The sequence below is a fragment of the Castanea sativa genome, chromosome 8, assembly GCF_040712315.1.
Source record: "Castanea sativa cultivar Marrone di Chiusa Pesio chromosome 8, ASM4071231v1".
In the NCBI taxonomy this organism is placed as follows: domain Eukaryota; kingdom Viridiplantae; phylum Streptophyta; class Magnoliopsida; order Fagales; family Fagaceae; genus Castanea; species Castanea sativa.
The window spans coordinates 46396992-46423294 of record NC_134020.1 but is presented as its reverse complement, the minus strand read 5'-3'; the positions used below and the strand labels follow the sequence as shown (position 1 = coordinate 46423294).

The 26303-nt window shown below is 34.8% G+C and overlaps 2 protein-coding genes and 1 long non-coding RNA gene across 3 annotated transcripts; 2 read left to right on the top strand and 1 right to left on the bottom strand.

Moving 5' to 3' along the window:
• Nucleotides 1-4930: 4930 nt before the first annotated feature.
• On the top strand, nt 4931-12696 carry LOC142607715 (transcription factor E2FB). Its single transcript, XM_075779311.1, has 14 exons — nt 4931-5416; nt 8601-8793; nt 8985-9044; nt 9202-9287; nt 9359-9447; nt 9559-9613; nt 10205-10257; nt 10366-10416; nt 10543-10591; nt 10696-10761; nt 10855-10931; nt 11093-11309; nt 11681-11747; nt 11868-12696. The coding sequence occupies exons 1-14, from the start codon at nt 5213-5215 to the stop codon at nt 11996-11998; spliced, it is 1398 nt and encodes a 465-aa protein (XP_075635426.1). The 5' UTR covers nt 4931-5212; the 3' UTR covers nt 11999-12696.
• A 528-nt stretch (nt 12697-13224) lies between these two features.
• LOC142607716 (uncharacterized) lies at nt 13225-14987 on the bottom strand. Its single transcript, XM_075779312.1, has 3 exons — nt 14570-14987; nt 13560-13751; nt 13225-13478 (listed from the first exon to the last, which is right to left on the bottom strand). Exons 1-3 carry the CDS (start codon nt 14813-14815, stop codon nt 13320-13322), a joined length of 597 nt encoding a protein of 198 aa, XP_075635427.1. The 5' UTR covers nt 14816-14987; the 3' UTR covers nt 13225-13319.
• Nucleotides 14988-21662: 6675 nt separating this feature from the next.
• LOC142607859 (uncharacterized) lies at nt 21663-25142 on the top strand. Its single transcript, XR_012839388.1, has 2 exons — nt 21663-21914; nt 24522-25142. It is a non-coding gene; the product is annotated as an uncharacterized LOC142607859 (long non-coding RNA).
• The last annotated feature ends 1161 nt before the right edge of the window (nt 25143-26303 follow it).

Genomic DNA, 26303 nt, shown 5'->3' with positions numbered 1-26303 from the left:
CAAGTGTCCCAAACCAATGAAAGAAACAAGAATGAACTTTGTATTAGATCCACACTTCTGACATTCAAGTATTAGAAATGTGTTCCACCCATTCAATTGAGTAGCGCTTGTTACTCCCTCGAGTTCAGGGGAAAGTAGCAATTCATATTTAACTATTTAGTAGCCATCTGCAATACAATGAATTATAAATAGGTTAGTGAGGACAAAACGGACAGAATAAGAGCAACCATTGGATATGTAATACACGTAGATGAGCATTGCTTTTATGTTGAGGAAAATTTAACCGATAGTCTAAGTACATTAGTTTAATAAATATTTTTTAAAATTTTTTATAAAAAAATATAAAAAAAATTAATTGTTTTGAAAGCTTTTTATGTTTCAAATAAAAATGATGTCAAAACTTTTATAAAATAGTTTATTAAAAACTGTTCTAAGAGCACCCGTTAACATAACCCTTTATGTTATAACCAATATATAATAGCACAAAACATAAACAAAACTTTGAACAAAAACAGATCAGGAATAAAGTTAGCTTTAAAAATCAACTTTGAAAAGACATCAACTTTAAGTTTTTTAGCTTTAGTTTTTTTTTATTTTTATAAAATGCAAAACTGACCCTCTAAGTTTTTTTAGATTTCATTTCAGTCATCTAACTTTGCTTTTATTCATTTCAGTTCTATAACTTTCAAGTTTATTCAATTAAGGCTTTTCCATCAACTTTTGTTATATGATGTGGTTAATTTTATAAATTTATCTTCAAAAATTTTTAAATTAAAAAAATTAAATTAATGATTGAAAAATATTTTCCAGATTCTTTTTTTCAAAAATTTTAATAAAAATTAACGAAAATGCTTTAATTTAATAAATTTGAAACTTATTGAACTGAAATGAACGAAAACAAAATTAGAGGACTGAAATAAAATTTGAATAAAATTAGAATGTCAGTTTTGCATTTTAACCTTCTTTTTTTTTTTTTAGATTTTTTTTTGTAATTTCATTAATTTTCTAAGATCACTATATATATATATATATATATATATATATATATATATATATATATTTCATAAGTGTGCAGTGGCCCATATTCGTGGTCAGGACAAAGACCGCAGGAAAGCCCAGCCCACGAGAGCTAAATGCAACGGCGCCCTAATAATGTGGCGCCTAAATGGTGAGTATGGAAAGTGCTGACTACTGGCTAGTGCTTTCTGGTTGGTGGGACGGTACTTTTTGTCTATTGCTATTTCCAATTACGCGCCAAATACTCGCCACTTAATTTTACTTAACAATAGGCGGCCATCGCCGATTCGTTTCGAACGAAGAAGTTGGAATCACATCCACCTAATTATTTTTTTATTTTTTATTTTTTTTTAGAAGGATTTTATTTCATTTTTTGATGGACCTAATTTTATTTTTGTCGTCAACCAAGTGCTTAACCTCAAATAATTCACACTCATACGTATCTGCACCCTAATGCCAAAGCCAGCGCATGATATTATTTAGTCTTCAGTCATTTTTAGCTTAGTCAGGCATGACTTTTTTTCTTTTCTTTTTTCTTTTTGGAACTAAACCTTAGATTTTGATTTCGATGACCTTATTTAGTAAACTTTATCATTTTTTTTTTTTTAAGTAGTAAACTTTATCATTGTTGAATAAATTATATGGATTTGAAATTCTCTTACATCAAAAGCAATTAGTATTTTAATCTAATGATAAAGAACAATTATCATACCATCAATTCAAATTATATTATGTTTATTATAAAAAATACATACACACACACATCAGTTTAATACATATAAAAAAAATACATATATATATATATATATATATGCACACAAATTTAATACAAGCTATTTTAATTTATCAACTTAAATTTATATTACTATCAAACAATTTCATAAGTTAATGAAACTTAAATTATTTATTTATTTATTTTCTATAAACATGATATGATTTGAATTGATGATGTCCGTTTCATAATAATTGTCTTTTATGATCAGATCAAATTACCAATTGCTCTTCATAAGAATCTAAGACCAAATATAAAAAAATAAACCCCTAACATATAGGATGCGTTTGGATACGCGTTTCCACTCCTGCATTTACGTTTTCCTTCTTTTTTGTTTTTATTGAGAAGTGCTGGGATATTGTCTGTCAGTGGGTCCCGTGCACTGTGCATAGGATCCATTACCTCTTTGACCAGCAAAATAAGCGGTGGATATTGCTTTTCAGTAGGTCTCGTGCATTGTTCACAGGACCCATAAATTTCTTTTTGCAATAATTTTTTTTAAATGGGTCCTACGACACTATTCACATAATTAAAAATTATTTTGTTACAGTATTTTCAGTTTTCAGCAAAATAAGCGGTATCTAAAGGCACACATATTATATTATATTAAATCTATTTGTCTTGTAGTTATAGTATTGTACAATAAATAATTTGTAGTAAAAAAGTAAATTCACTTGCTTAGAATTAAAAATAATGCTGTAATAAAATAAGACATCTTCAATTGGCTTATAAAATGCATTATATATCTGTCTTGCGATGTAAAATTTTTAATTAAGTCTAAAATTTGGACAAATTAAAATTATTTGTAAAATATTATACTCTTTTCAAATATTCAAAATTTTATTATTATGTTTTATTAGTTTAAGATTGTACAAATTTTCAATCCCCCACAAATTTTACTCTTCTTCTTTCTCTATCAAAATTAATAGTTTTTTTTTTTTTAAGACACTCATTACTAAAATTCATTATTCAATATAATTGAAGTTCAACATTACCAAGAGAGACATTGAACATCTAAAATATGATATTTATTATAATACTGATTGTTTCAATACTTTAGAATTCAGAGTTTAAAGATATGCTTTTATCAATATATGAAAATAGTCAAATTAATGTATTAAATTATATAAAAATGTTGAATTATATTAATAATACATTTTATATTTGTGCCTAGCTCTAAAATGTGTTAAGTTGGCCTAAACTAGGTCCTATTTTTGAGGACTGTAAATTCGAGCAAGGTTTGAAAATAACTTATTTGAAGTTGAATAGAAATGACACAATTTAGAATCTGTTGTTCATAATTTTTAAATTTTTTATTTAAAGTACTCTACATATACGAAAAAACTTAATAATAATGTGGCCATATTTGTATGAAATGCATTTAAAATGCCAATATCAATGTGATTTTGGCATGATCATATCAATATTAGTATAAAGAAACTAATTTTATAAAGACTAAAATTGTATAAAAAAACACACACACACACAATTATTAAATTAATGACTTTGTAAAGAAGTGTTGAATGAGTAATTTCGTTAGGATATTGGAAGAAACTAATTATTTTTATTATTATTATAAAATACCTGATTTTGATTTATTGTTGTGAGCTGGTTTGGTATTTGAATACAAGTTATTTTGATTTATCAACTTAAACATATATTCACTAAATATATATATATATATATGTATGTATGTATGTATGTATGTATATGTATATATTACTATTAAACAATTTAATACATTGCATAAATCAGTTTTTTTCTTCATAAAATTGAATTAATCATCTTGATTCAATTCAAATTTGATATTTGATGGTTGGAATTTACTAACAATTTAATATAAATGATACCAATCAAGTTAATTGTTAATCATATATCATTTAATAATTTTTTTATTGAATTAATATTTTAAAAAATGTTATAATTGGTGTAAGGACACTGTTTGGTTTCTAAGTCCAAAAGGTAAAAGGATCTAGATCTAAATAGTACAATACAATGAATTTGTAGAGAATGAGTTAGAAAACTAGGCTTTAATGAGTTAGATAACAATTATAGTGGATCCGGATGACAAGATAACAAGAATAAACTCGTTTTGCCCAAAGATTAATTCTTGTATATATATCTTTTGAATTTGGTTATAGGTCCAGTTCTTGTTCCTCCAGTGCTTTTCTTTCAATTTTTAGATAGATCCCCTTGTAAGGGGCTTCTTTCTCTATTATATACCCCTCTCTTATTTATCTCTACTGTCCACGTGTAGGTCAAGTTGTTGGCTTTGATTATTGTTCCATCAACACATTTTTGAAATATTTGGGAATAGCTGTAAGGCTGTTGACCATTGTTCAAGTATCACCTCCACATTAATGTTGGTAGAGGGTTAGTTGCAGAGTATTTAATGCGGTGGTAGTAGCTTTCCCTTAGATATTTCCTAGCTTCCCTTTGTTTTATGTTTTCCTAATGTTTATCCTTATCAATATAACTTTTCGAAGTGTTGACCTCAAGAGTAAACCAATCCTTCTGACCTCTGCTTTGCTTAGCCAATGAGACATTCCTCCTCGGACTACATTTCAAAACCTTCGCAGTCAAAGTTTGTTCGTGGTGCTTTGACTCTTACACATTCCCTTTCGTCTATTTGTCCTTAGACTACTAAGCGTCATCGGATAAGACCTACGACCCAATATATACTCATGCCCCTTTATCCCTACAATTAGATTCCATAGTTCTTTATTCTTAATAAAATATATGTATCAAATTTCTTAGATGACATTAATAAGTAAAAAAAGTATAAAAAATACAATAAATTCCACCGTTTGAATAATTATTTTTGGCATGATTATACTCGTCAAATTTTATAGATGATATTTATAAATAGAAAAGAGTATAAAAATACAATAGATTCCATCGTTTAAATAATTATTTTTGGCAAGATTATTATTGCCTATAAGTGTAGGGGTGTCCAAGGTCGAAACAAGGACAGGAACACATTACCCCACCGAAGCGGTTAAGACATAGACTCGAAATGGTTTTTTGCCAATATTAAATTAAATAAGGAAATATACTGTAATAAAAAAAAAGAAAGAAAAAAAAAATAGTATTATAGTGCGTGAAATTTTTATAAGTGCTTCCCTCCACATCTATATCCGAACTAAATTCCCTCCTTGTTTCTGCCCTTTGTTTCCCTCGTTTTCTGCTCTCTTTTCTCTCTCCCGCTTTTTTATTTTCTTTCATTCCAAACACCTTCTCTTTCAGATCCCCACCTACTCTTCCTCTCCTTTCCCTCCAATTCCTTTCATTTTCTCTTTCCCTCTCAATTCCCTCCAACTCTTCACAACTCAGGAGCTAATTGCTTCTTTTCTCCTTCTTACAAAACCCTCAAACCCCAGAGCCCCCCCGACTCGGCTCGATCGATCTTGAACCGGGCTCTCGATGTCGGGTCTACAAGCTCCGAACCGCTCGCCGCAGTCACAGACAGGTCAGATCATGCAGCAGCCGCTGAGGAGGCAGCTTCCGTTCTCGTCTTTGAAGCCGCCGTTCGCTGCTCCAGCTGACTATCACCGCTTCTCTGATCCTCGCCGCGGTGGTGCTGCCGATCACGATGCCGAAGCCGAGGCCATCGTCGTTAAGCCTCTCGTGAGTTTTTCCCGATTGTATTAAAAAGATAGAATTTTTATATATGTATATATATATATATATAAAAAAAATTATACTGTATTTTTAGTAGTTTGTGAATGGAGAAGAGAATTGTGTTAGGATCTGCTTGTTTTGTGAATGAGGTGAGTTGTTGAGGTTCGGATTTGTTGAAATTAGTGATTTGAAAATTCTGAAATAGTTATTGGTGTTGGGAATTGTCGAATTTGTGGAACAGAAATTGGTACTTTTGACTTACTAGTATGGGCTTTTGTTCTTTACATTTATGAATTTCAGCTTGAGGTGAGAGTTTTTGTGTAATTTTAGGAGTTCAAGGACTAGGTGAATTGGTAAAAATGGAGTCTTGTTAGGTGGGCATTTGGTTAATTGTGTGGTTGACCATGTGTATTTCATCATTGTTGTGTTTCTTAAACTTTATTGTTAGTTGTACATGTGAAAATGTGATTCGGATTGTGATCAATCACGCATTAGTTGCCAAATGCTCTTTGCTGTCTTGAAGATGTTTGAGCCTTGCACGAGTAAATGGATTTATTTTTGACTAACGCTTATTTACTGATCTGTTTGTGTTGCTATTTATGCATGACTACCCACTTTATTTTTTTACTAACAAGTTTCTCATTCAAATTTTAGTTTGCTTTGGTGCTTGTTGGGGTAGCAATGAGTTGAGGTTTTTGGTTGAATTTCAGCTATGGACTATCGCGGGTTACAGAATCTCCTCAGGTTGCTTTCTTATATATGGACTATAGTGAAGGGTAAAATTTTAACATCAGATAATTTGAAGAAAAAGGGGAATCATTATTAGGGATTGGTTTAGTGTGTGCAAGTCAAAGAGTGCTGGTAATCCAACTTAAGTCCCAGCTTGTGGGAACTCAATTTAAGTGGGAACACGCTACTTTGCCCTCGCCTGTTTTAGATTCAGATCTTTTAGCTTGTTGGAGGGTTGGACAGCTTGCATCTTGTTTAATTTCATTTGTATTTTGTTTTCTCTTTTAGGGTGTCTTTCTGTGTACTTCCAGTGTACTTGGGCTTGACCCAACTTTTTTTTTTTCTTATAATTTCTTTCGAGAGAGGTATCTTTGCCTTCTCAGTGTAGCCACACAATGCCCATCCTTGCATCATGGCTGTTACAATTAGATTGAATATCCATTTGCGAAAGTAATTTTAACGAGTAGACACATTGAGTTTAGTATAGAAATTTTAATTGCATGGAGTTTGGAATGTCTGAATGCTGAACACATTTTCTAGAATACCTTCCCATTGACAAATATTTTAGACTGACATCTTTATGTAGCCATACATTTTTTATCCTTGTACCATGGTTGCTATGGGTGTAGGTCTTTTTGAACATCTGTATTGATGATACAAATGTTTGGGGTGTCCCTCTCGATGTCCAAATCTATAATGTGAGTTAATTACGTGGTTCTAGAAGTGACTGAAAGATCTTCTAAGTTGTATCATTTTGCATTGATACTTTACAAATTCAAAGTACTGATGCTAAATGCTGATTCTTGTGTGATCGCCATTGTAGCCATTTTAATGTTTAGAAAACATATCTTTGGTTGAGCTGGAAATGGATGTAATGGGTTTCCAAGTTCAAAATATATACCAATCAAATTCAATGCGATAGGCTTGTCAGTTGTGGCACCAAAAGTTAGGCCAAACAAAGAAGTTTTTGTCTGCAACATTGTTGTGTCTGAGATGGGTTTGTAAGTTAGTGCAAAGCATTGATTAGAGGAAAGAAGAATTTTGTCACCCCTAGAGAAATCATCCTGCAATACATGAGAATCATCCTTTAAACATCTTATATTTTATTTTAGAGACGGGTGTCTGTTTATAAAATTATAGCCAGAGCTCTCACATAAAGGGGCTGTTTATTGGGTCTTACATATTCAAGTATGTGGGCCACACACCTCCAAAGTTCCCTCAATATCAATACCCCTATTATTTAAAAGCCCATTCAAGACCCAATCTTATTGCAACTCATATTTTATAGTAGAAATGATCTCAACCAAATAAATTACAGAAATATATCTTACATCTTCTAAAGGAAATCAATGTAATCTGTTATTACCCTCTTTATTAAAAAAAAACTTATTGTTTTATTCCTTGAAATCCTATTTAAAAGGCTCTAATAAACATAAAAGATATAATTTTGAGTAATACAATTTTATGTTGGAAATTTTCAATTTTTGGGTTCTGATTTCTAAGTTTTTCTACTTGGTGCTGATTCTTAAGTTTTTCTGCTTGGGGGTGATTCCTAAGTTTTTCTGCTTGGAGCTCATTCGAAGCAAACCCTTAGCGTTTATTCTTGGGGCATATCTGTGTTTTTGGCCTATAAACTAATTATGCGAGGTTAATATCATGTTTTTCTCTGCGCACCTGACTCTTGCATTTAGCATGCAAAATGCTGTTGCTTCTTGCCTCACTTGAAATGCTCTTTCCTCACACCTTAGGTGGATGTATCATGCAGTTTGAGGCCCTGTATGATTGACGCTTATGGAATCTGATGTATTACAATTTTGGTTGTGGTCTCATGGGCTATATGTCATAGGGTAGAATCTATTGCGTTGATTCTCATCCTCACTGGAGTTCTTGGGTTTGGAATGAGCAAATAAGAGGTCCCACTATAATTCCAGTGTGTTGTCTGATAAGTGTGAGAGTTGATTGTTTAATGAGCCATTTATTTTTACAGAGTTCAAGATGCCTGGTTGGTAGGGTTCCCTTTTTTGCATGAAGTATTAGAGGTCATTCTATGTGGAAGCACTATACTTGTGTCTGTTAACTAATCATGCAATGTTTGTCGCATTACCTTGTTTCCAATATTTTATTATATAAGTTCCTTATCAACAGAATTATTTTATTATCAGTTTTCTATTTAGAAAATTAAGATATTTAAGGAGTTTTCCATTGAGCAATCTTAGAAGTTTAATACATTTTTAATGTTTAATGTATGTTTATAATCTAGAATGATGAGATTCTTACAACGCAATGATCTTTCTGTTGACAAACGTGGCTATCTTCATTGTTGCTACTTTTGTTTTTTTGTTACCCAGCATGTTTGTTTCTTGAATTGAGCATAGAATTCTTGCTTTCAATTGAATTGTGATGAAATATATTTGCCCATGTTTCTAATTGTGTTTTGGAAAAACTAAATGGTTTTTACCAGCAATTAAAGCGGAAGAGTGAGACAGCAGATTATGAAGCTGACTCTAGTGATAGAACAACTGTTCCTGGATTCACTGAAGTAATTAATAGTTCCCTACAGACACCTGTCTCAGTAAAAGGGGGAAAGGCAAACAAAACATCAAGGCTTACGAAGTGCAACAAGTCTGGACCTCAAACTCCAGTCTCAAATGTTGGTGAGTACTAAAACTTCTTGAGCATGCTTCCCATATTTATATTTCTGCATATCGAATGTTAAGTAGGACCAGTAGGTGCTAGTAAGAATTCTCTCAATTAACATAAACTATTCTGTTTCCTTCTGTCTCCATTGGCCGTAGCAGAGAGCATTAGATACATTCACTGAATAACTTTCTATAAAATTTGGCAGGTTCTCCTTCTGGCAATAATCTCACTCCAGCTGGTCCTTGTCGTTATGATAGCTCTCTTGGTAACATAATATCTACTTATTCCTTTGTTGATTATGTTATGTTTTATTTTACATTATTTCTAAACTAAGCATGGTTAACTTTGTTATAGGCTCTGTTTGTGGAACAGAGCAAGTGCATGTTTAAGAGTGACAACAAAGTCCTATGATTCTCATCCAGGTCTCTTGACAAAAAAGTTCATCAATCTGATCAAACATGCTGAAGATGGTATTCTTGACCTAAATAAGGCTGCTGAAACTTTAGAGGTGACTATTTTTCTCTCTGGTTCAACTCATCAATTGTTGTAAAGTTCTATTAGTAAAGATTTCTGCTACAGGTTCAAAAGAGGAGGATATATGATATTACAAATGTCCTGGAAGGAATTGGTCTCATAGAGAAGAAGCTCAAAAACAGAATTCAGTGGAAGTATGGAAAATTTCCCAACTTTTTAAAATTTTTATATTTGTTATTTTAAATTTTGAGTGTATTCTCTACTGCACATGAAGAGTTACTCAATTTGATTGATTGTTTGATTAGGGGACTTGATGTCTCAAGGCCAGGAGAGGTTGATGAAAACTATTCCAGTTTACAGGTATGTAAAATAGAGAAATTGTTTCTTGCCTTGCAAGCATTACAGTTGCTCAGGCACTGCACAACTCTTTGAAGAGTATGCGTGTGCATGAGGGTTCTTAATCTTGTTATTTTTTATTTGATTTTGTTGTTTCTTTTGAGAGTATGAATTTCCAACTCTTCTTGGTTGATTTGATATAGTGAAGCAACTGTGATCTATATAAATAGAAACTCAAAAATGCCTTGTATGCCAATCATTTGGAATTGGCATGCCACACCTAGTGCCATAACCCATTGAAAAAAAAAATCATTGGCTATGGTGTTTGCATGCACCAGTTCAATCCACATTCTTTCCTGATTATTGTCCTTGTGGCAACTTTAGTATGAATCCTGAAAATGAGTTGAAAGGTGAAGTTGGCCTTCAGTGTGGAATAAGGCTTTTGACTTGAGTTTAGTATCTCTGCATCACCATGTAAATAAAATTTAGATGATGATCAAATACAGTTTGTCTACCATGTGCATAAATAATGAACTAATGATTGGATATTTTTGAAGGTGAAGATATCTTTACTTATATTTAAAAAGGCCTTATTATCTTTCTTTTAATCTGTAGGCAGATGTTGAAAGCCTTTCCATTCAAGAGCACAAATTAGATGATCAGATAAGGTTATGTAGCTATCCTTTCTTAATTATGATCTGTTTTATTTTATTAATAACTTATTACTATTATTTTTTTGCTTCCATTTGTGTGCTGAGGCTTCTCATCTGTTGCAGAGAAATGCAAGAACAATTGAGGGACCTGAGTGAAAATGAGAACAATCAAAAGTAATTTTTTTCTCCTTTACCTCCACCAAAAATCCATTCAATTTTGTGATGTAATTTCACTTTTTTGGGTCCCTAATTGGCAATCATTTTAACTGCCACGCTTATCTAACCTTTGCGCTGTGTTAGGTGGCTTTTTGTCACTGAAGAAGACATCAAGGGCTTACCCTGCTTCCAGGTTTGTTTTTTATTAATGTTATTGTATATTCTTGTTGTTTGGTCACCTTGTGTTCTCCTAAAATAAGCTGTTATCTAAATATATATCGTAATTGCTTCTACCAGAATGAAACATTAATTGCAATTAAAGCCCCGCATGGCACCACTCTGGAAGTCCCGGATCCTGATGAGGTAAATGAAGAGCAGAGAAGATTGACACAAAAAATTTATTTTGTGATTTTACTTGCAAAATTCTCAATGCAAACTTTTTCTAATTTGTACCAGGCTGTTGACTATCCCCAAAGGAGGTACCGGGTAGTCCTAAGAAGCACAATGGGTCCTATAGATGTTTACCTTGTCAGGTATTGTTCCTTATTCTTGGTTACGAGGCCATTGCATTTTCTTTAGCCATTACTGTCTTCCTTGCGCTCCCAATCCTAGTGGAAGTAGTAATAATCAAATATTTGAGAATTCATATAACCTGACACTCTTTCTCTCCATTTCTTACCATCCATCATTCTAGTCAATTTGAAGAGAAATTTGAGGAGATTGAGGCACCTTCAGACTTCCTGCCTAGTTCAGGGCTTAATGAGAACCCATCAACGACAGTGGTCACTGAGGAGAGCAGAGGAAAGGAGATTGAAATGCAGGGACAAGATGCTGAGAGACTCTGCTCAGATCTTAATGCCTCACAGGACTTTGTGAGTGGAATTATGAAGATTGTTCCATCAGATGTTGATGTAAGTCTGGTTCTTGATTTCTATGGGTATAATAGCTTTTTGGAAGATACAATCTGCTATAAACACTTTTTATTGGTTCTCTGGACCTCCAAAAAATGATTGAGTAGAAGCAACAAGTTCTGATTTCTCAAATACCTATTTAGAATAAGATGACATAAAAATTACTGAAGAATGGATTGGTTTCTGATTGCTAAATGCCTTCTTTTTGGTTGATTCTGCTCGCTGTTTAAATATGTTATAATAATAATTTCATAATTCATAAAAATCAGATTCCACTACCAAATGGTTGTTCAAGTCATGTTAAGTTTGTTTTTGATCTCCGATAATGAAAGGACCATTTACTATTTTTTTTCTTCTGTTTGGCTAATCAGAGTGATGCAGATTACTGGCTTTTATCAGATGCTGATGTTAGCATCACAGATATGTGGAGAACAGAACGTATCCTCCCAACCAGATGCTCACACCCCCCCTCCCCTTTTGTTTTTGTTTTTTATTTGTCATTGGCCCTGTCTTTATATCTTGACAGTAAGTACTGAATTCCTTGATTCTTGACGATAGCTGGGGTAGAATGGAATGACTTGGGTACACTTCATGAAGATTATGCCATGGCTAATATCAGCATACCACAGCCCCAAACTCCCCCATCCAATGCAACTGAAGGGCCTCCTGCTAACTCTACTAGGAGTTGAGACCTTGGAAAGTGTATGTTGATGAATCAAATTGTGGATACAAGGACTTTTATTTGATGAGAACCTATGATGTCCAACCATTCTCATTTGTTTAAAAACCCTGGAGGTTGGATTGAAGGTCCCCAGGAGATGCCTGCCGGAGGTTCCCAGAAAAAGTGCATGGAACTATTGGATGGAAGATGGAGGTAGCAGGTTCATTGTACAGTTAAGTAAAATACATGATCTGTCATTTTGTAGTAAATAAAAAAAAAGAGAAAAAATAGTACCATTACTTGTTGGGTACACCCTCCCTTGTATATTGTTACAATTCTTGGCTTTACTGTATTGACTAGCTTGACCTCTAGGTTTACTTGGCAAGTAATTAAGAAATATGTTTCATATGATTAGAAGTCAAGAAGAATAAAGGAAAAAAGGGGTCAAGTATCCGGTTTCCTACTTTCATTTTTAACTATATGAAGACTTCTAATCATTTTTGGTAACGAAATGGCCATAATATATGCCATTATGCTGCCTGATTTGCGCGTGGAGTTTTTCATCAGTGGGCTGTGGCAGTGAACATGCGGAAGTGAAAGAAACATTTGGGGGCGGGACTGATAAGATTGTTACTTCTCTCTATGTATAACATATTACTTCTTGTCATCATAGTGGAACTTGGCATGTTAATGAATAATGAGTCCTGAACTGCTCATATTCGGAGGCATTTTGAGCATGAGTCATTACCTGCTTATTAGGACTGCCAAAAAATTTAGTAGGGGATTTTTGCAAATGATAATGAATGTGACAGAATTTGATTTTCAAGAGTCAGCCATTTCATCTAAAAAATTTGAAGAGTAGCATCCCGTCAAGATCTAACCTCTGAGAGTCGTGCTCTGGTGGTGCCAACATATAGTAATAGTCAGTGTACTGCCTTCGGTATTGTTACTTTGTAAGCTTGTTCATGTGATCCTTTTTTTTGGGGGGGGGGGTGGAATAATTTGTTCATGTGATCCTTTAGATGCCACAAATTGGCTATTGGTTGCTTCACATAATTGTTTTCTCAAGTTATAAACTTGTGGTTCAAACCTTTGGTAATTTTTGGGATTTGCTTTTTTTTGGAATTGGAGTGGCAAGAAAAACAATTAAGAGTTATTAGTAAGGATAATCTCATCATGAGGTTCTGAGCTGGACGCTCTTTTTGGTTGTTAAGGAGGAAGAGAAAAATTCATACAGCTTATTCAAAAGCAATGGACATAAACTAGTGAAAATTCATTTGCATTATAATCTTGGCTACGGTAAGTTACATGTGAAGCATAGCTTGTGAGCTGGGAAGCAGCAAAAGAGGCTAATTCTGTTTTTCAACTTTCTTTCCTATCCATCTAGCAACAATGGGAGTCAGAGCAACTGTTGGAGGAAATCTTATTGGAGATGCGGCCTTGTGTGCAGCATATGCCAAAGCAAAGGTACCAACTTTCTCCCCAGTCGCATCAGCTGAGATCCCCACCTGAAAGTTTCATACATTCAAAACCATATTTCGTGTAAAGTCATTTTGCAGTTCGTGGAAGTCTACATATTCAGCACTTACCTTTTGTAGCAAGGATTGGACATCAACGCCGGCGTTGATTAGTACATAGCAGAGTGCGAAAGAAATCAAAGAGAGAGTGATGGAGGTGGCCAAGTATGCTCCTCCATACTTTGTTAGCAGTTCTTTGGCTTGATCACCCTTTGATTTTGTTTTCTCATCACCTTCCTTTTCTTCCTCTTTAGTACTGAATATCTGCAGACATCACCACATTTTTAAAGTCACAGTGTCAGATTGGCAAAAACATTTTTCGTCTAATTTATTTGCTTATGTTACGAGTTTTTTAAGTCTCACTTTTTTCAGCAAATAAGCAAATAAACTTTCAACAAAAGAATTCACCCCTGCTATTTCATTTCTAAATTTGTATCTTATCTTCCAATACATAGGCCATCTTTGATTTGCATGATCAAAAACAGAAACGAGTCATATAGATTATAGACTAGAGTTTCCCTGGCTTCAAATATCCCAAGATTATCAAAATTTTTTTTTTTTGGGACAGATTCCCTAATGGTTACAATGGAAAACAAAATTAGGAAAAGAACCGCATCAAAATGTGGAGTGGAGGAGCATGTAACAGCATATTGTATAGTGCTAGTTCTCATGTAAAGAGCTAAATCAAAATCAAAATCAAAATCTTATCTTTAGTTTCTTTTTCATCCCCTAATCAAGCACAACAGTAGAAATGCCTTTAGTTTTGAAATTCCAGTTCATTTTACTCCCATCTGAGTCAGACACCCTCTATTATACTCAACTATTCTTCACTCAATGCAGAGGATCTTTTCCATCAATTTTTTTTACACACACACATATAAAAACATGTAAACTCTGAGAATAAACGTACAAGGACCCAAGTCAGCATGCTAGAATTAGGACTTTGGAGTGCTACTCTACCATTGAATGAGTAGAGTAGCCATATATAATTCCGTTATTGAATGAAAATGAGAATTTTTAGAGCTCCACCAAGTAGAAACAAGCAAAAACGAAAAGACATGGAGAAGAGAAGAAATGGGTACCTTCCAGAGCCCAGCTTCAAGGCCGTACTTCTTTGTAATTTCTTCAGCTGAACCTGAAGATGAAGATGAAGATGAAGAAGGGGTTTTAATTTCCTCAGTTTTTTCTTTAAGAGCTCTGACTCTGAAGCGCTTGAAATTGGATTTAGAGGGTGGAATTGAAGCACAATTTCGGATTCTGAGCTGCTCCTTATTGAAGAAAGAAGCAGAGGGTAGAGTAAGAGAAAGGGATAGCATGGCTGTTGCCATTCTTAGCCAACCAAAGGTTTTTTTTTTTTTTTTTTTTGGTTTTGTATTTTCAATCTATTCAAACATTCCTATGAGTTCAGAAAGAAAGAATGAATATCTTACAAAATTTCTGAGAGAGAGAAATTTATACGTGTCAGAACCAAGCAACAATGAAAGCAAAGGTCGATAGTCCATATAATAAGATGATGACATAATGATAAGACAAACAACAAAGAAATTAGTTCTTTATTACTTTACTGCCCCCACAATGTTCCGCTATTTTCAATTCAATTCTAAAAAATAGTGACTGAAGTGGGCTTCGAGAGCAGTAAAGGGGTATTTTGGTCTTTTCGGTGGGCCTTCCGACCCCCTCAGGAAAGCTATGGTCATGGCCTCAGCTTGGACATGAGTATACTTACCGAAATGGGCCTGGGCCTGGTCCTGGTCCTGGTCCGGATCCGTTAATCCTGTTCAAAGCCGAAGGATTAAATTAAATATTACTATTATTTATTAAGAATTTTTAGGGCAGTGAAAAAATGGAACAACCCGGACTTGACATGTTATATCTCATGTCTGTGGTTTAAATTCCACATTTTTCGTTTCTCAAAAAAAAAAAAAAAAAAAAAAAATTCCACATATTTCTTATCCAATCTACCTTTTAAAAAAAACCATTCTCTTTTTATGATTCTCACTTTCTCACTTCTTTCACTCTTCTCATTTTTTTTTCTTTGTCTGATTCTAGCGAGGATTGATCTCTCTTTATCATCATTGTGGCTCATTTTCATACCTCTAGTCTAGGAATCTTGCTTAACATTTGTTGACTTATAGATCTCTCCTCTCTCTTTATGAAGACCACCGCTAGCCAACCATTAATTTGTCTATGCATTTAGCCATCAACTTTGATGTAATATTAATTTTTTTTTTCATTCAAAGCAACCCTATTACTAGGAAATGAAATTCACTTATTTGATATCATCTTTGATAGAATAGTGGATATTGAAGGCTTTAGAGCTCTACTTTAAGTTTTCTAGAAAATATAATGTGATGGCTCATATGGAATGAATATTAAACTGAATTAGTGGAGTGTGTGAATGTGTGTTAAGTCCTATGTTAGCATATACTAGGTCGATATAGATTACCTTGATGATAGTAAAGGTCACAGGATGAGCATGAGAACCATGACTAAAGGGAATTGGATTTTTGGTATCCCCTTGAACCACTTGATTTGGGGATTTTTTTTGTCAATTTTTTTATCCTTTCTAATTTTTTGTGTGATTAATAGTTTCTTGCCATGTGTCCCAATTTGTATGTCTATTTTTTTTCTTTTTTCTTTTAATGTAATGGTTCATGTTAAATTTTTTAATGTTAAAAATATTACCACTTAAACTTTCTTTTACATACATTAAATAAAAATTAATGGGAGCAGATAGAGTATATAAAGTGAACATTTTTAAGAATTTAGGGACAAATTTTTTATTTTTTAAGCTTTGGAATTTCATGCAAATTTAGGGATGAAAATATTTTTAACCATGCTTTTTTTAGCCTTTTTTTTGTTCTTAAACTTTCATAAATTTCATTTTTCATTTCTAAACTTTAAAAAGTTTATTTTTAATCCCAAAATTATAGAAAATGTGTTACTGTTATCATATTTCAATTTAAAAAGTTCATTTTTCATTCTCAAATTATAATAACAAGTTCTTTTTATTGTCTATATTTTTGTCCCTAAACTATTAGAAAATTTTCTTTGAAAAAATCATGGATGACATAAATTTTTCAAAATTTAAGGACAAAAAGCAAAATTCATGCCAACTTTAAAGACAGAAAGAATATTTAAACCTTTTATTTTGGCTCCTACACCAAAAAAAAAAAAAAAAAAAAATCTAATAATCACCAATTAATTAGGCAACATAGGTCAGAACTAGGAATGTAAAATAAATGGGAAAAAAGGGAAATTCTAATAATCAAGCCAACAAAAATCAAGCTTGGGAATTTTAACGTTAAATTTAGAAGATTAAATGTAGAAGTGGCACCCCCTCAAACAAAAAATGTAGAAGTGCCATGTGTATTACACAGTTGTGTGGATGCACACACTCCACACAAGTGTCCACACAAGTGTGTAACAAGTTTTCCCCAATCTAGAATTCCGAAAAAGTGAAAGAGGTTGTTCCTAATCCAATCAAATTCTAAATGACGTGAAACAACTCCATTCTCAACAATGTAAACCCAATCTAAGTTATCTATTCTTCTTGTTTATCTTTTTGAGCAAAACTTTTAAAGTAGCCGAAATTTAAACTCCTTAATAGTTGATACTCTATCCACAACGAAGTATTTCAGATTTCAAAAGCCCTTTCAAAATTTTCCCTTTCAAAACAATAAAAACAAAAACAACCCCATTAGTCTCTTCCCACTCATACATCAAACCAAAAATGCCATGGATTCTCTCACTACTCAATCCGGAAAGTTTACTCCCATAAAACGGCTTCAAAGCAAAAGCTTTCCAAGGACAGTCCGGGAGGAGACAGCCTTTGCAGCTGCCAACAATTCAGAGCTTGCAAACTCTTCAAATTTGCCATCATATACATCGCTGAAAGAATTGTTGCCTCCATCATCGGAGATCAGAAGGCGAAAAAGTATGTTATCAAGACGTTTTGGCATGCAATCTGCTCATGAGATTCCAATAAGTAATTTCATTGTTAAGAAGGCTGCCTGGGCTTATTTGCAGCCTTCACCACCAGTCTCAAGCTTCGCGGCCGGTAGTAAGTGCATTTTGTACCGTGTTTGGGATGAGTTCAAGCTTCCGGTGCATACTTGTCTAAACTTCATCAACAGACATGTCATTAGGGCAATAACATCTGTGTTTGATAGACTGTTGAGAGCTGTTCATCATCTGGATCAGCCTGCATAAGAATTAATGTTGCTTGAGGTTCAAGTAATAGTGGAATTATAGTGACACTTTTTGTGGTGTCACTGTCTATCTATCAGAAGTGCTAGATTTTAGGTACAAGTTACTTGCAAAAGTGCTAGTGTGAGACGATCTTATTGATCTGTCCGGCTATTATCTAGGCCTTTTAATGTATTTCATCTTTTTAATTTTAATAAAAATTTTGGTTATGCAGTTAAATCTTGTTTGCACTGGCTGTTAGATCTTCAATTGCGTAGCCTGTTATATTTTTTTTCACTGGCTCATATTTTTTTTGAGGGAATGTTGTGAATGTTGGTTACTTAGCAATATTAGTGAAAAGTAAAGAGAAAATAGAGAAAGATCAACACTGAAATTATGTGATTTGAGTTGTGTGTCTACATTCACGAACTAAGAAACCCTAATCCGGTATATTAAAAATTATCCAATATATATATATATATATATATATATATATATATATATATATATATATATATATATATCCTTAGCATAGTCCACTAACTAGAGACCAATGTTATCAAAGTATGAAGAGAGCTAAAAGATAAGTTTGCAAACACCACCTTGGTGTGTTAAATGGGGATTATACATGATGATGTTGTGATCGTCAGTCGAGTAGGTTCGTTCAGACATATTAGCAACCTCGTTATCTATACCTGCAATATCGCGGAAGGGATCCTCTTTTGGTGGCCAATGGTGTAGTGCCGGCCACGGAGTCTCTGATGATAAAATTAGCATGTTGAAGCTAAAAGAAAGTATGGAAACTAGAAATTGCAGAGCTACGGCGTATCTGTATCTAAGAATGTACCTTGTCTGGTTCTGAGGGATGTTTATATATGGCTCTATTGCTTCTAGCTGTAGTGGCCTTTATTGTAGCTTTAGTTTTCTTTTGTAAAGCCTTTGGGCTCATTAATGTGAGTTTTGATGAGCTTCCAATGGTCTGACAGCTAGTTTGTAATTGTCCAAGGTATTGAATCCTCTATTAATGGCTTGCCTTCCTTCGTCCACGAGGTGGAGGGGTGGACGAAGGTGCTTCATGGGTTCGTCTGGGCAAGGAGGTTCGTTGGGCCTATTAGTTTCCCCCCCCCCCAGGTTCTGTGGTCGTCCTTATGTTTCATGACGACCATCAGAAGATGAAAGGTTTCTTGTCCAGACATGACTCTTGGGGTTCTATTCCGCATTCAATGCGTAGTGGCGGCGCTGTACACGTCGTGGCAGTGTGGCACGTTCTGATTGGTGGTTTTAATGCATCACTCGTGTGCCCTTTGGGTTTCTCGCTGGTTTTCAGTTTTTCGTGCCCAACTCTTTTAACTCCTTTTCTTTTCTCTTTCTTCTCCACTTTCTCTCTTTTGTGCCATTGTTGCTTTGTGTCTCTTCTTCTCCGAGCTCTTTTTTCTGCATCTTTCCTTTCTAGGATCGTTTCTTTGAGGTATGGTTTCTTCCCCCCTTCTTTATTCTTTGTTGCAAAGGTTGTTTGCAAGGTTTACTGGGTTTTTTCTGCTTTGGGTTTTTGGAATTCTGCTCCCTTTTTTTGTTTTTAGGTTCCATAGTTGGTGGCTCTGAGGTTAGGATACTTTGTCCCTCTATTTCATTTCTTTTTGCACGTTTAGGGGCTTCTCTAGGAGTTTCTCATTCTTTCTGCCCTTTAGTTGAGGATTTTGTGTTTGGGGGCCATGGCTTAAGTGTAGTAGTGGGTGAACGGAGGACAATATCGGAGGTTAGATCTAGTGAATTAGAAATGGGATTGCCGTCTAGCAACAACCCCCGTTGAGGTGGAGGAAGATACTACGGCTTCGGTCCTAAGAGAGGTTAGGGCTTTTCATACCTTTGAGAAGGAGTGTGGCTTGGAGGCTGAGACCCTTTCCAGGTTTAGGGAGAGGTTCCAATTCCCCTAGAGGGTTAGGGTTCGTCTTCCTCATGAAGAGGAACGAGCTTGCCATTTTTTGCTCGAGGAAGTGTGTTTCTATAAGGCCGCTTTCTTGAGTGGCCTTAGGTTCCCCGTCCACCTCTTCATCATGGAGCTTCTAAATCACTTTAACATTGCTTTTGGGCAACTTATGCCAAACTCGTGGAGGATTGTAATAAGTTGTATGGAGATATGGATGGCCGTCACTGAAGGGGACATGATTAGGGTGGACGAGTTGACTTATTTGTATCGTTTGAAGGAGTCAAAGGAGTATGGGTACTACGAACTTGTGCCCTGGGTTAGGAAGGCTAGGATCGTCACCGATTTGCCATCATCCTTTCGATACTGGAAATTGAGGTTCTTCTTTGTGTCTGGGGATGGATGAGAGACTCCTTTTGATGAACTCTGGGGTGATATTCCTAGCTTGCTTTGTCGTTGGAGAGCCCCGAGTTTAGGTGCGTCGTCCTCCTGCAAGTCCTTTTTGCCCCCTTCTTTTCCTTTTTTTTTTTTTTTTTTAATGATTTCTCTGTACGTTGTGCCTGTGCAGTTAAGAAGCATCCAAAGCTCAAGCGCATGTACAAGAGGCGCGTAGAAGCGACTACTGCCTACGCCAAAACGATTGACGACTTTGACGACTTCGTCGATCTGAGGACTTTGGCTTTTCACTGCTTGGGTCCAGAGCATTCTCTCTTCGTCTTACGTGCCATTGAAATCGAGGAGAAGAAGAGTGAGTGTTCATTATGGCTAGTTATTGCCTTGGGTTTTCTCTCTTCTATTATTATTATTTTTTATAGGGGATTATTTTTTGCAGAGATGACGACAAAATTCAATCAGTCGATGTATGCCAAGATGAGGGCTAAGAAGATTGAGCCTTTTTTCAACCTCGGGAAAAGGGAGGTGCGTGTCTTGGAGAAGGGGACTCCCATCACCCTGGACACCTTCGTCCCTAAAGCGACCAGGACCGCTTCCCTGGCCACCTTGGTGGAAGAGATCACCCCACAAACTAAGAAGCCACGAGTGGCAGATAAGGGGAAAGAGAAGGTTGACTCACAGTCATCCAGCATTTGGGACGACACTGGCCTTGCATTGTTGATGGCATAGGATGCCTTCACCATTGAAGAACTGAAGGTCTTTTTTGGCATGCCCTCCAACGAGATCGTGGGTCGTCACATCCACAAACTCGTCCAGGTAATATACTTGTACAATTTCCCTTTCCCTTTCTCTTCTTCTGCATGATTCTGAAAGTTGGATCTTCTTTTCAGGTTTTGGGGGAAACCATTCACATTACCTCGGGGTACTTGAGCCAGGATGCAAAGGCCGCCTCTACAGGGTCCAAGGTGCAGGGTTTGGAGGCAGAGAACTCGAAGCTAAGGAAGGAGCTTATCTCGGCTATGGACGAGGCCAACACTTTCAAGGAAAAGGCGAAGGTCTTGTCAGACGACTTGAGGGCTGAGAGGCAGCTGACCCTGGAGAAGGACGAACAACTCCAAGCTGTAAAGGAGAGAGTGAAGATTGTAACACCTTGATCCAACTTTATAGTTAAACTATGTGTTTGAGTGGTTAATTATTATTTTAAGCCACTTTCTTTCTATAATTAATAAAATATTATTTTATAATTCCATTGAATAAAAATTGTAAAAATTATAAGTAATTGAATGGCTAATAGTATTATGAATACACACACACACACACACACACACACACACACACTAAGCATAAGTATGTACAAAGCTATATTAAGTGGTTAAGTTATTAGATATATAGTTGTTGGTGTTTAATTAAGTGTTTAAGGTAAGGGTTAAATATGCAAAGTTATTTTATAGTTTTGGCCTTAATAGAATATAAGCTTGTGAGGGGGGGTGGAAAGTGAAATTAAAAAAAAAAAGTTGCAAAAGGTGAGTCATCAACTCACTTTTTCCTTAGCAAATACGTGTCCCACCAAACTAATTTCCCTTGACTTCTTTGGCTGCACCAGAAGGTTCAGCCCTTATTCTTCTTTCCCTATTCTCTTGTCCTTGTTCTTATCTCTTTCTTCTTCCCTTGTTCTTACACGGCAACACCTCATCCTTTCTTTGACTTTCTAAAAGCAACTAGAAGACTCAAGAAGCTCTCTCCCTCTTTCATACCCATGAGTCCAACACCAAAAGAAAGAAAAGCTCTCAACTCTTCTCTCCCTCTCACACCTACGGGTCCAGCAGCAAGGAAAAAAATTTCTTTCAATTCTTCTCAAGCTTTTGTTCTCAATTTAAAGCTAGAGTGACTCTAGCTCTATCATTCCAAGAACCATGCTTAGGGTAAGGGGAAAATCTAATTCTTTTAGTCTTTTGTCCTTTTTAAACTTGAGTAATGGTTATATGATTTTGTATATGGGTGTGTTGGATTCTAGAGATTGTTGATTGCCCAAATATGAATTGAATTATTGTTATGCTTGCATGTGCTCCTAGATGATAGACTAAGATAAAATCTGTTATAGGTAAGTGTTAAAAGGAGTAAAATAGCTAGATAAACTTTATGGAATTGCTTTTTGAGGTGCTGAATGTGTTGTTGATTCAGTAATTGAAGCTTGTTGAGAGTTAGTTCATGAACTTGTTAAGAGTTGTACTCATTGGCTAACCTGTTTGGTCATTATAAATCCTGTATTTTTCTAGGATAGCTATGGGTAAAAGGTTTATTGGAGATTATTATATGATATATCTAGTATGTGTGTATTAAATTTCATATGAGAATATTATCGTTTGATAATTTTTTGTGAATTTACAAGAAAATGTTGCAAAGCTGTCACTGTGTTAGATTCTGTGTTTACACATGGTAAATTATGTATTAAATTGTATACAGTGAATTTGGATGCTAGGGATATTTCTTATTAATTCTAAGACACATATGGTTGTAATGGAAGTGGTTTCACAACATTTGGGTTAATATAAAAATAATGATTTAATTTCTAAGTTGCATAAAATTCTACCAGGACAAATTTGAGCATGTTGTCTTTTATGATTTTTAATAAATCATGACTCTATTCTTTGACTTTGAAATTGATATAGTAACTACTAGACATCCAGAGAAGTGTCTTTGTAAAATTGCATGAGGATTGAATGTGTTTAGATATCCCATTCGTATTTTACAAATGAGGCATATGTTACTTAAATGAGCAGTAAACAGTAAATGATAACTCTGTCTTTGAGGATTTAATTTTAAAGTTAGGGAGAATGTTTTGAGCTATAATTTAATATGCTTATCTTTTGGTATGTCTGGATCATAGATTAATTTTGTGTAACTTGGTTCAAGGTTTAGTACTCAAAGGAGGGGTTCTAAACCATTCTACCGCTTTTTCATATTGTTGTCTTGTTCAACGTGTTGTATGTTGCCATATGAGTGTATATGGTTGCATGATCATGCTTAAAAGATTTTATGTTTATGCATGCATTATTGCCCTAATCTCAAAGCGCAGGGAAAATTACACTTTACCCCCCTAAATTATACCTCATGTTACACTTAGCACCCTAAATTATGCGGATGCACACTTACCCCCTAAACTATTACCAGTTGCACACTTTGCACCCCACTGTTAAGTTGGCTGCTAATTTGGATGGAATTTAAACTCATGTGCAAGTCATGTGACATCTACAAAGGTGGCATATAATTAAAAGACCAAATTACCCCGTTTGAATCTCTTAAAACAACACAACTCTCCCACTCAGTCTCAGTTCTCGGCATTCCCTCTCTCATTCAGTTCCAGTCCTATCTTTCTCCTTTGTTTCTTTTCTTATTTCATTTTAATTTGTTTTAAAAAAGCACAAGCTCTCCTTTGTTTCTTTTCTTATTTCATTTTAATTTGTTTTAAAAAAGCACAAGCTCTCCTTTATATTGGGTTAATACATCTATTGATTTTCTACGATGGTGAAAGACTAATTTATATTGGGTACATATATTGATTGATAGCATGCTCTCCTTTGATATACGAATACAATTGGCATTCTTTTATATATGTAGCCATGAGTTCCAGTAATGTTTGAAAATCTGTAAAATCCAAATTCAATTTCTGCTTAACATCAATACATTATCTTCTTAACCCCTAACCTTTGTAATAAGAACATGGTTTAAGGAATCAAACTTGGACCTTTATGAAGCACTCAAAAATTAAAATGAAATAAGAAAAAGAAACAGAGGAGAAAGAAAGATCTGAAACTGAACTTGAGAAAACACAAAATACTTGCTACACACAAACTAAAACTGAGGGAGAGACTGAGTTCAGTTTTTCAATTTGGGGTAAAGTGTAATTTCCCCTAAAGGGTCTCTCGTTTAGGGGGGGTAAAGCGAGAGATTGAGAGGAAATGATTATTTTATAATGAGAATATATAAATATATATATATGTGTGTGTGTGTGTGTGTGTGATTTTAAACAATCAATATTATATTTGGTGACTTTGTAAGAAATGAAAGAAATTCAATTTGAAAGGTTTTGGTAATATTATTTTGATAAGAAGAAGGAGAACAATTATTTTCCTATGAAGAGCGTATAAGTTATTATTATAAATAGTATAAAATACTATGCATGAAAAGATGTTCTCCTATCTGAACATTTATAAAATGAAATGAATTTACTTATATGCATTCTTATTAAATTCTTATGTATCTTACCCTTACTGAGCTGTGTAGCTCACCCCTTTCACTCTTTCAGTAATAAGTTTTATTTTGGAGCAGAGGGAGCCTTAGTCGAGTTTTGAAAGGAGTTGGTTTTTGTTTTAAAAGTATAAATCCCAAACTAGCCATTTGATATTTGGTTTTACAGTATTGTGTATTTTAGGATCTAATGAAAGTTGTGTACCTTAAGTATTAAGAGATGCATTATGTGAAATTTAAAATTTGAATAACTGGTGGATTATGTTATTCTTTGAGTACAGTGTAAATGCTCTGAATATCAAGCGATAAGTTATATCAAGAAGTAAAGGAACAAGAATGAAAAGAAAGAGGGAAGCTTTTGTAAAAGTTTTAGTTGGTTCATGTTAATACCAGGCATAAGGTTGATATTAACACGTCGGTCATGGTCACAAATCTAGGTATCGGGTTTGAGTTGTGACAAAGACCATTGCAGCCAAGTTTGTTGATGCCTTACAGCAGACTGACGAGTACAATACTATACTCTTTAGCTGGTATTACAAAGGCTTCGAGCTCCTGTGGCAATACCTCCTCAAGCACCCTGCTAGTGTGGACCTGGAAAGCCTAGACTTGGAGGTGGTGAATAAGGAGATGGTGGTGGACAAGGCTTCTCAGTCTGTTGCTGTTGCTCCCGAGGGAAGTGTTCTAGAGCCTGCTCAAGCTGGTGGTGATGAGGTTGATGCTTGAATTTATCTAGTGCAAATATACCTGTTTTTTTTTCTTCTTCTTTTTCTTTTTGGGTGCCCAGTATGTTTTTGGGCTTTTTATTCAAATTCCAGAACATTTCTTCTTGCCCGGTGTTTTTGGGCTTTTTAATTCCTATTCACAGACAAGATATATGTATGCTATTGTTTTATCTTCATACATTTGTTGGTTTGTCATGTTTAATATTTTTTGGCCTGCCTGTGACTCGTGCTTCTGCCAGGATCTTTGTTTATCGCCATCCGTGGGTACTTAGTCGGTTTTAGATGATTTGCGTTAGTGATTTACATCTGTCTAGGCGGAATCTTATCACTTGGTCAATTTTTTTTAGGTGACTTATATCTAGTCAAGGAGTTGTCATTGGCTTCATCAGTGACTTACATCTGTCTAGGTGGAATCTTATCACTTGACTAAGTTTTTTATTTGATTTACATCCAATCAAGGAATTGTCATCTGGCTTCGTCAGTGATTTACATCCATCTAGGCGGAATCTTATCACTTAGACAATTTTTTATTTGACTTACATCCAATCAAGGAATTTTGTCATTTGGCTTCGTCAGTGACTTACATCTGTCTAGGCGGAATCTTATCACAACCAATTTTTTATTTGACTTACATCCAATGAAGGAATTGTCATATGGCTTCATCAATGACTTACATTTGCCTAGGCGGAATCTTATCATCTAGCCAATTTTTATTTGACTTACATCCAATAAAGGAATTTTGTCATTTGGTTTCGTTAGTGGCTGACATTCGTCTAGGCAGAATCTTATCAGAACCATTTTTTTTAAACTTCTAGACTTGCATACAGTACATTGGTATGTTGGTTGAATAGTACTTTTATTGAATTCTTTCAAACATGAATACAATTGTTTGTTACATTTATTGGTGGTACTTTTTCAAATGCTCAATATTCCACGGTCATGGTAGTTTCTTCCCGTCCATCGTTTTTAGATGATAACTGCCTTGTCTTGAGCAATGGATGACCTTGTAGGGTCCTTCCTAGGTTGGACCAAGATTCCCCTGGGTTGGATCCTAAATAGCAGGCGTGACTTTACGTAAGATGAGGTCCTTTATGTTAAGTCGCCTGAGTTTCACTCTCTTATTGTAGTACTCAGCCACCTTCTGCTGGTACTTTGTCATGTTCTAGGATGCTCCATCTCTTACTTCATCCAGGCAATCCAGGTTGACTCTCAACTGATCGTTGTTGCTGCCTTCACTAAAGACTTCTCTTCTCATGTTGGTGATTCGCAATTTGACTGGAATTACTGCCTCGGTGCCATAGGTGAGCCTGAAAGGAGTTTCTCCTGTTGGGGTTCTTGCTA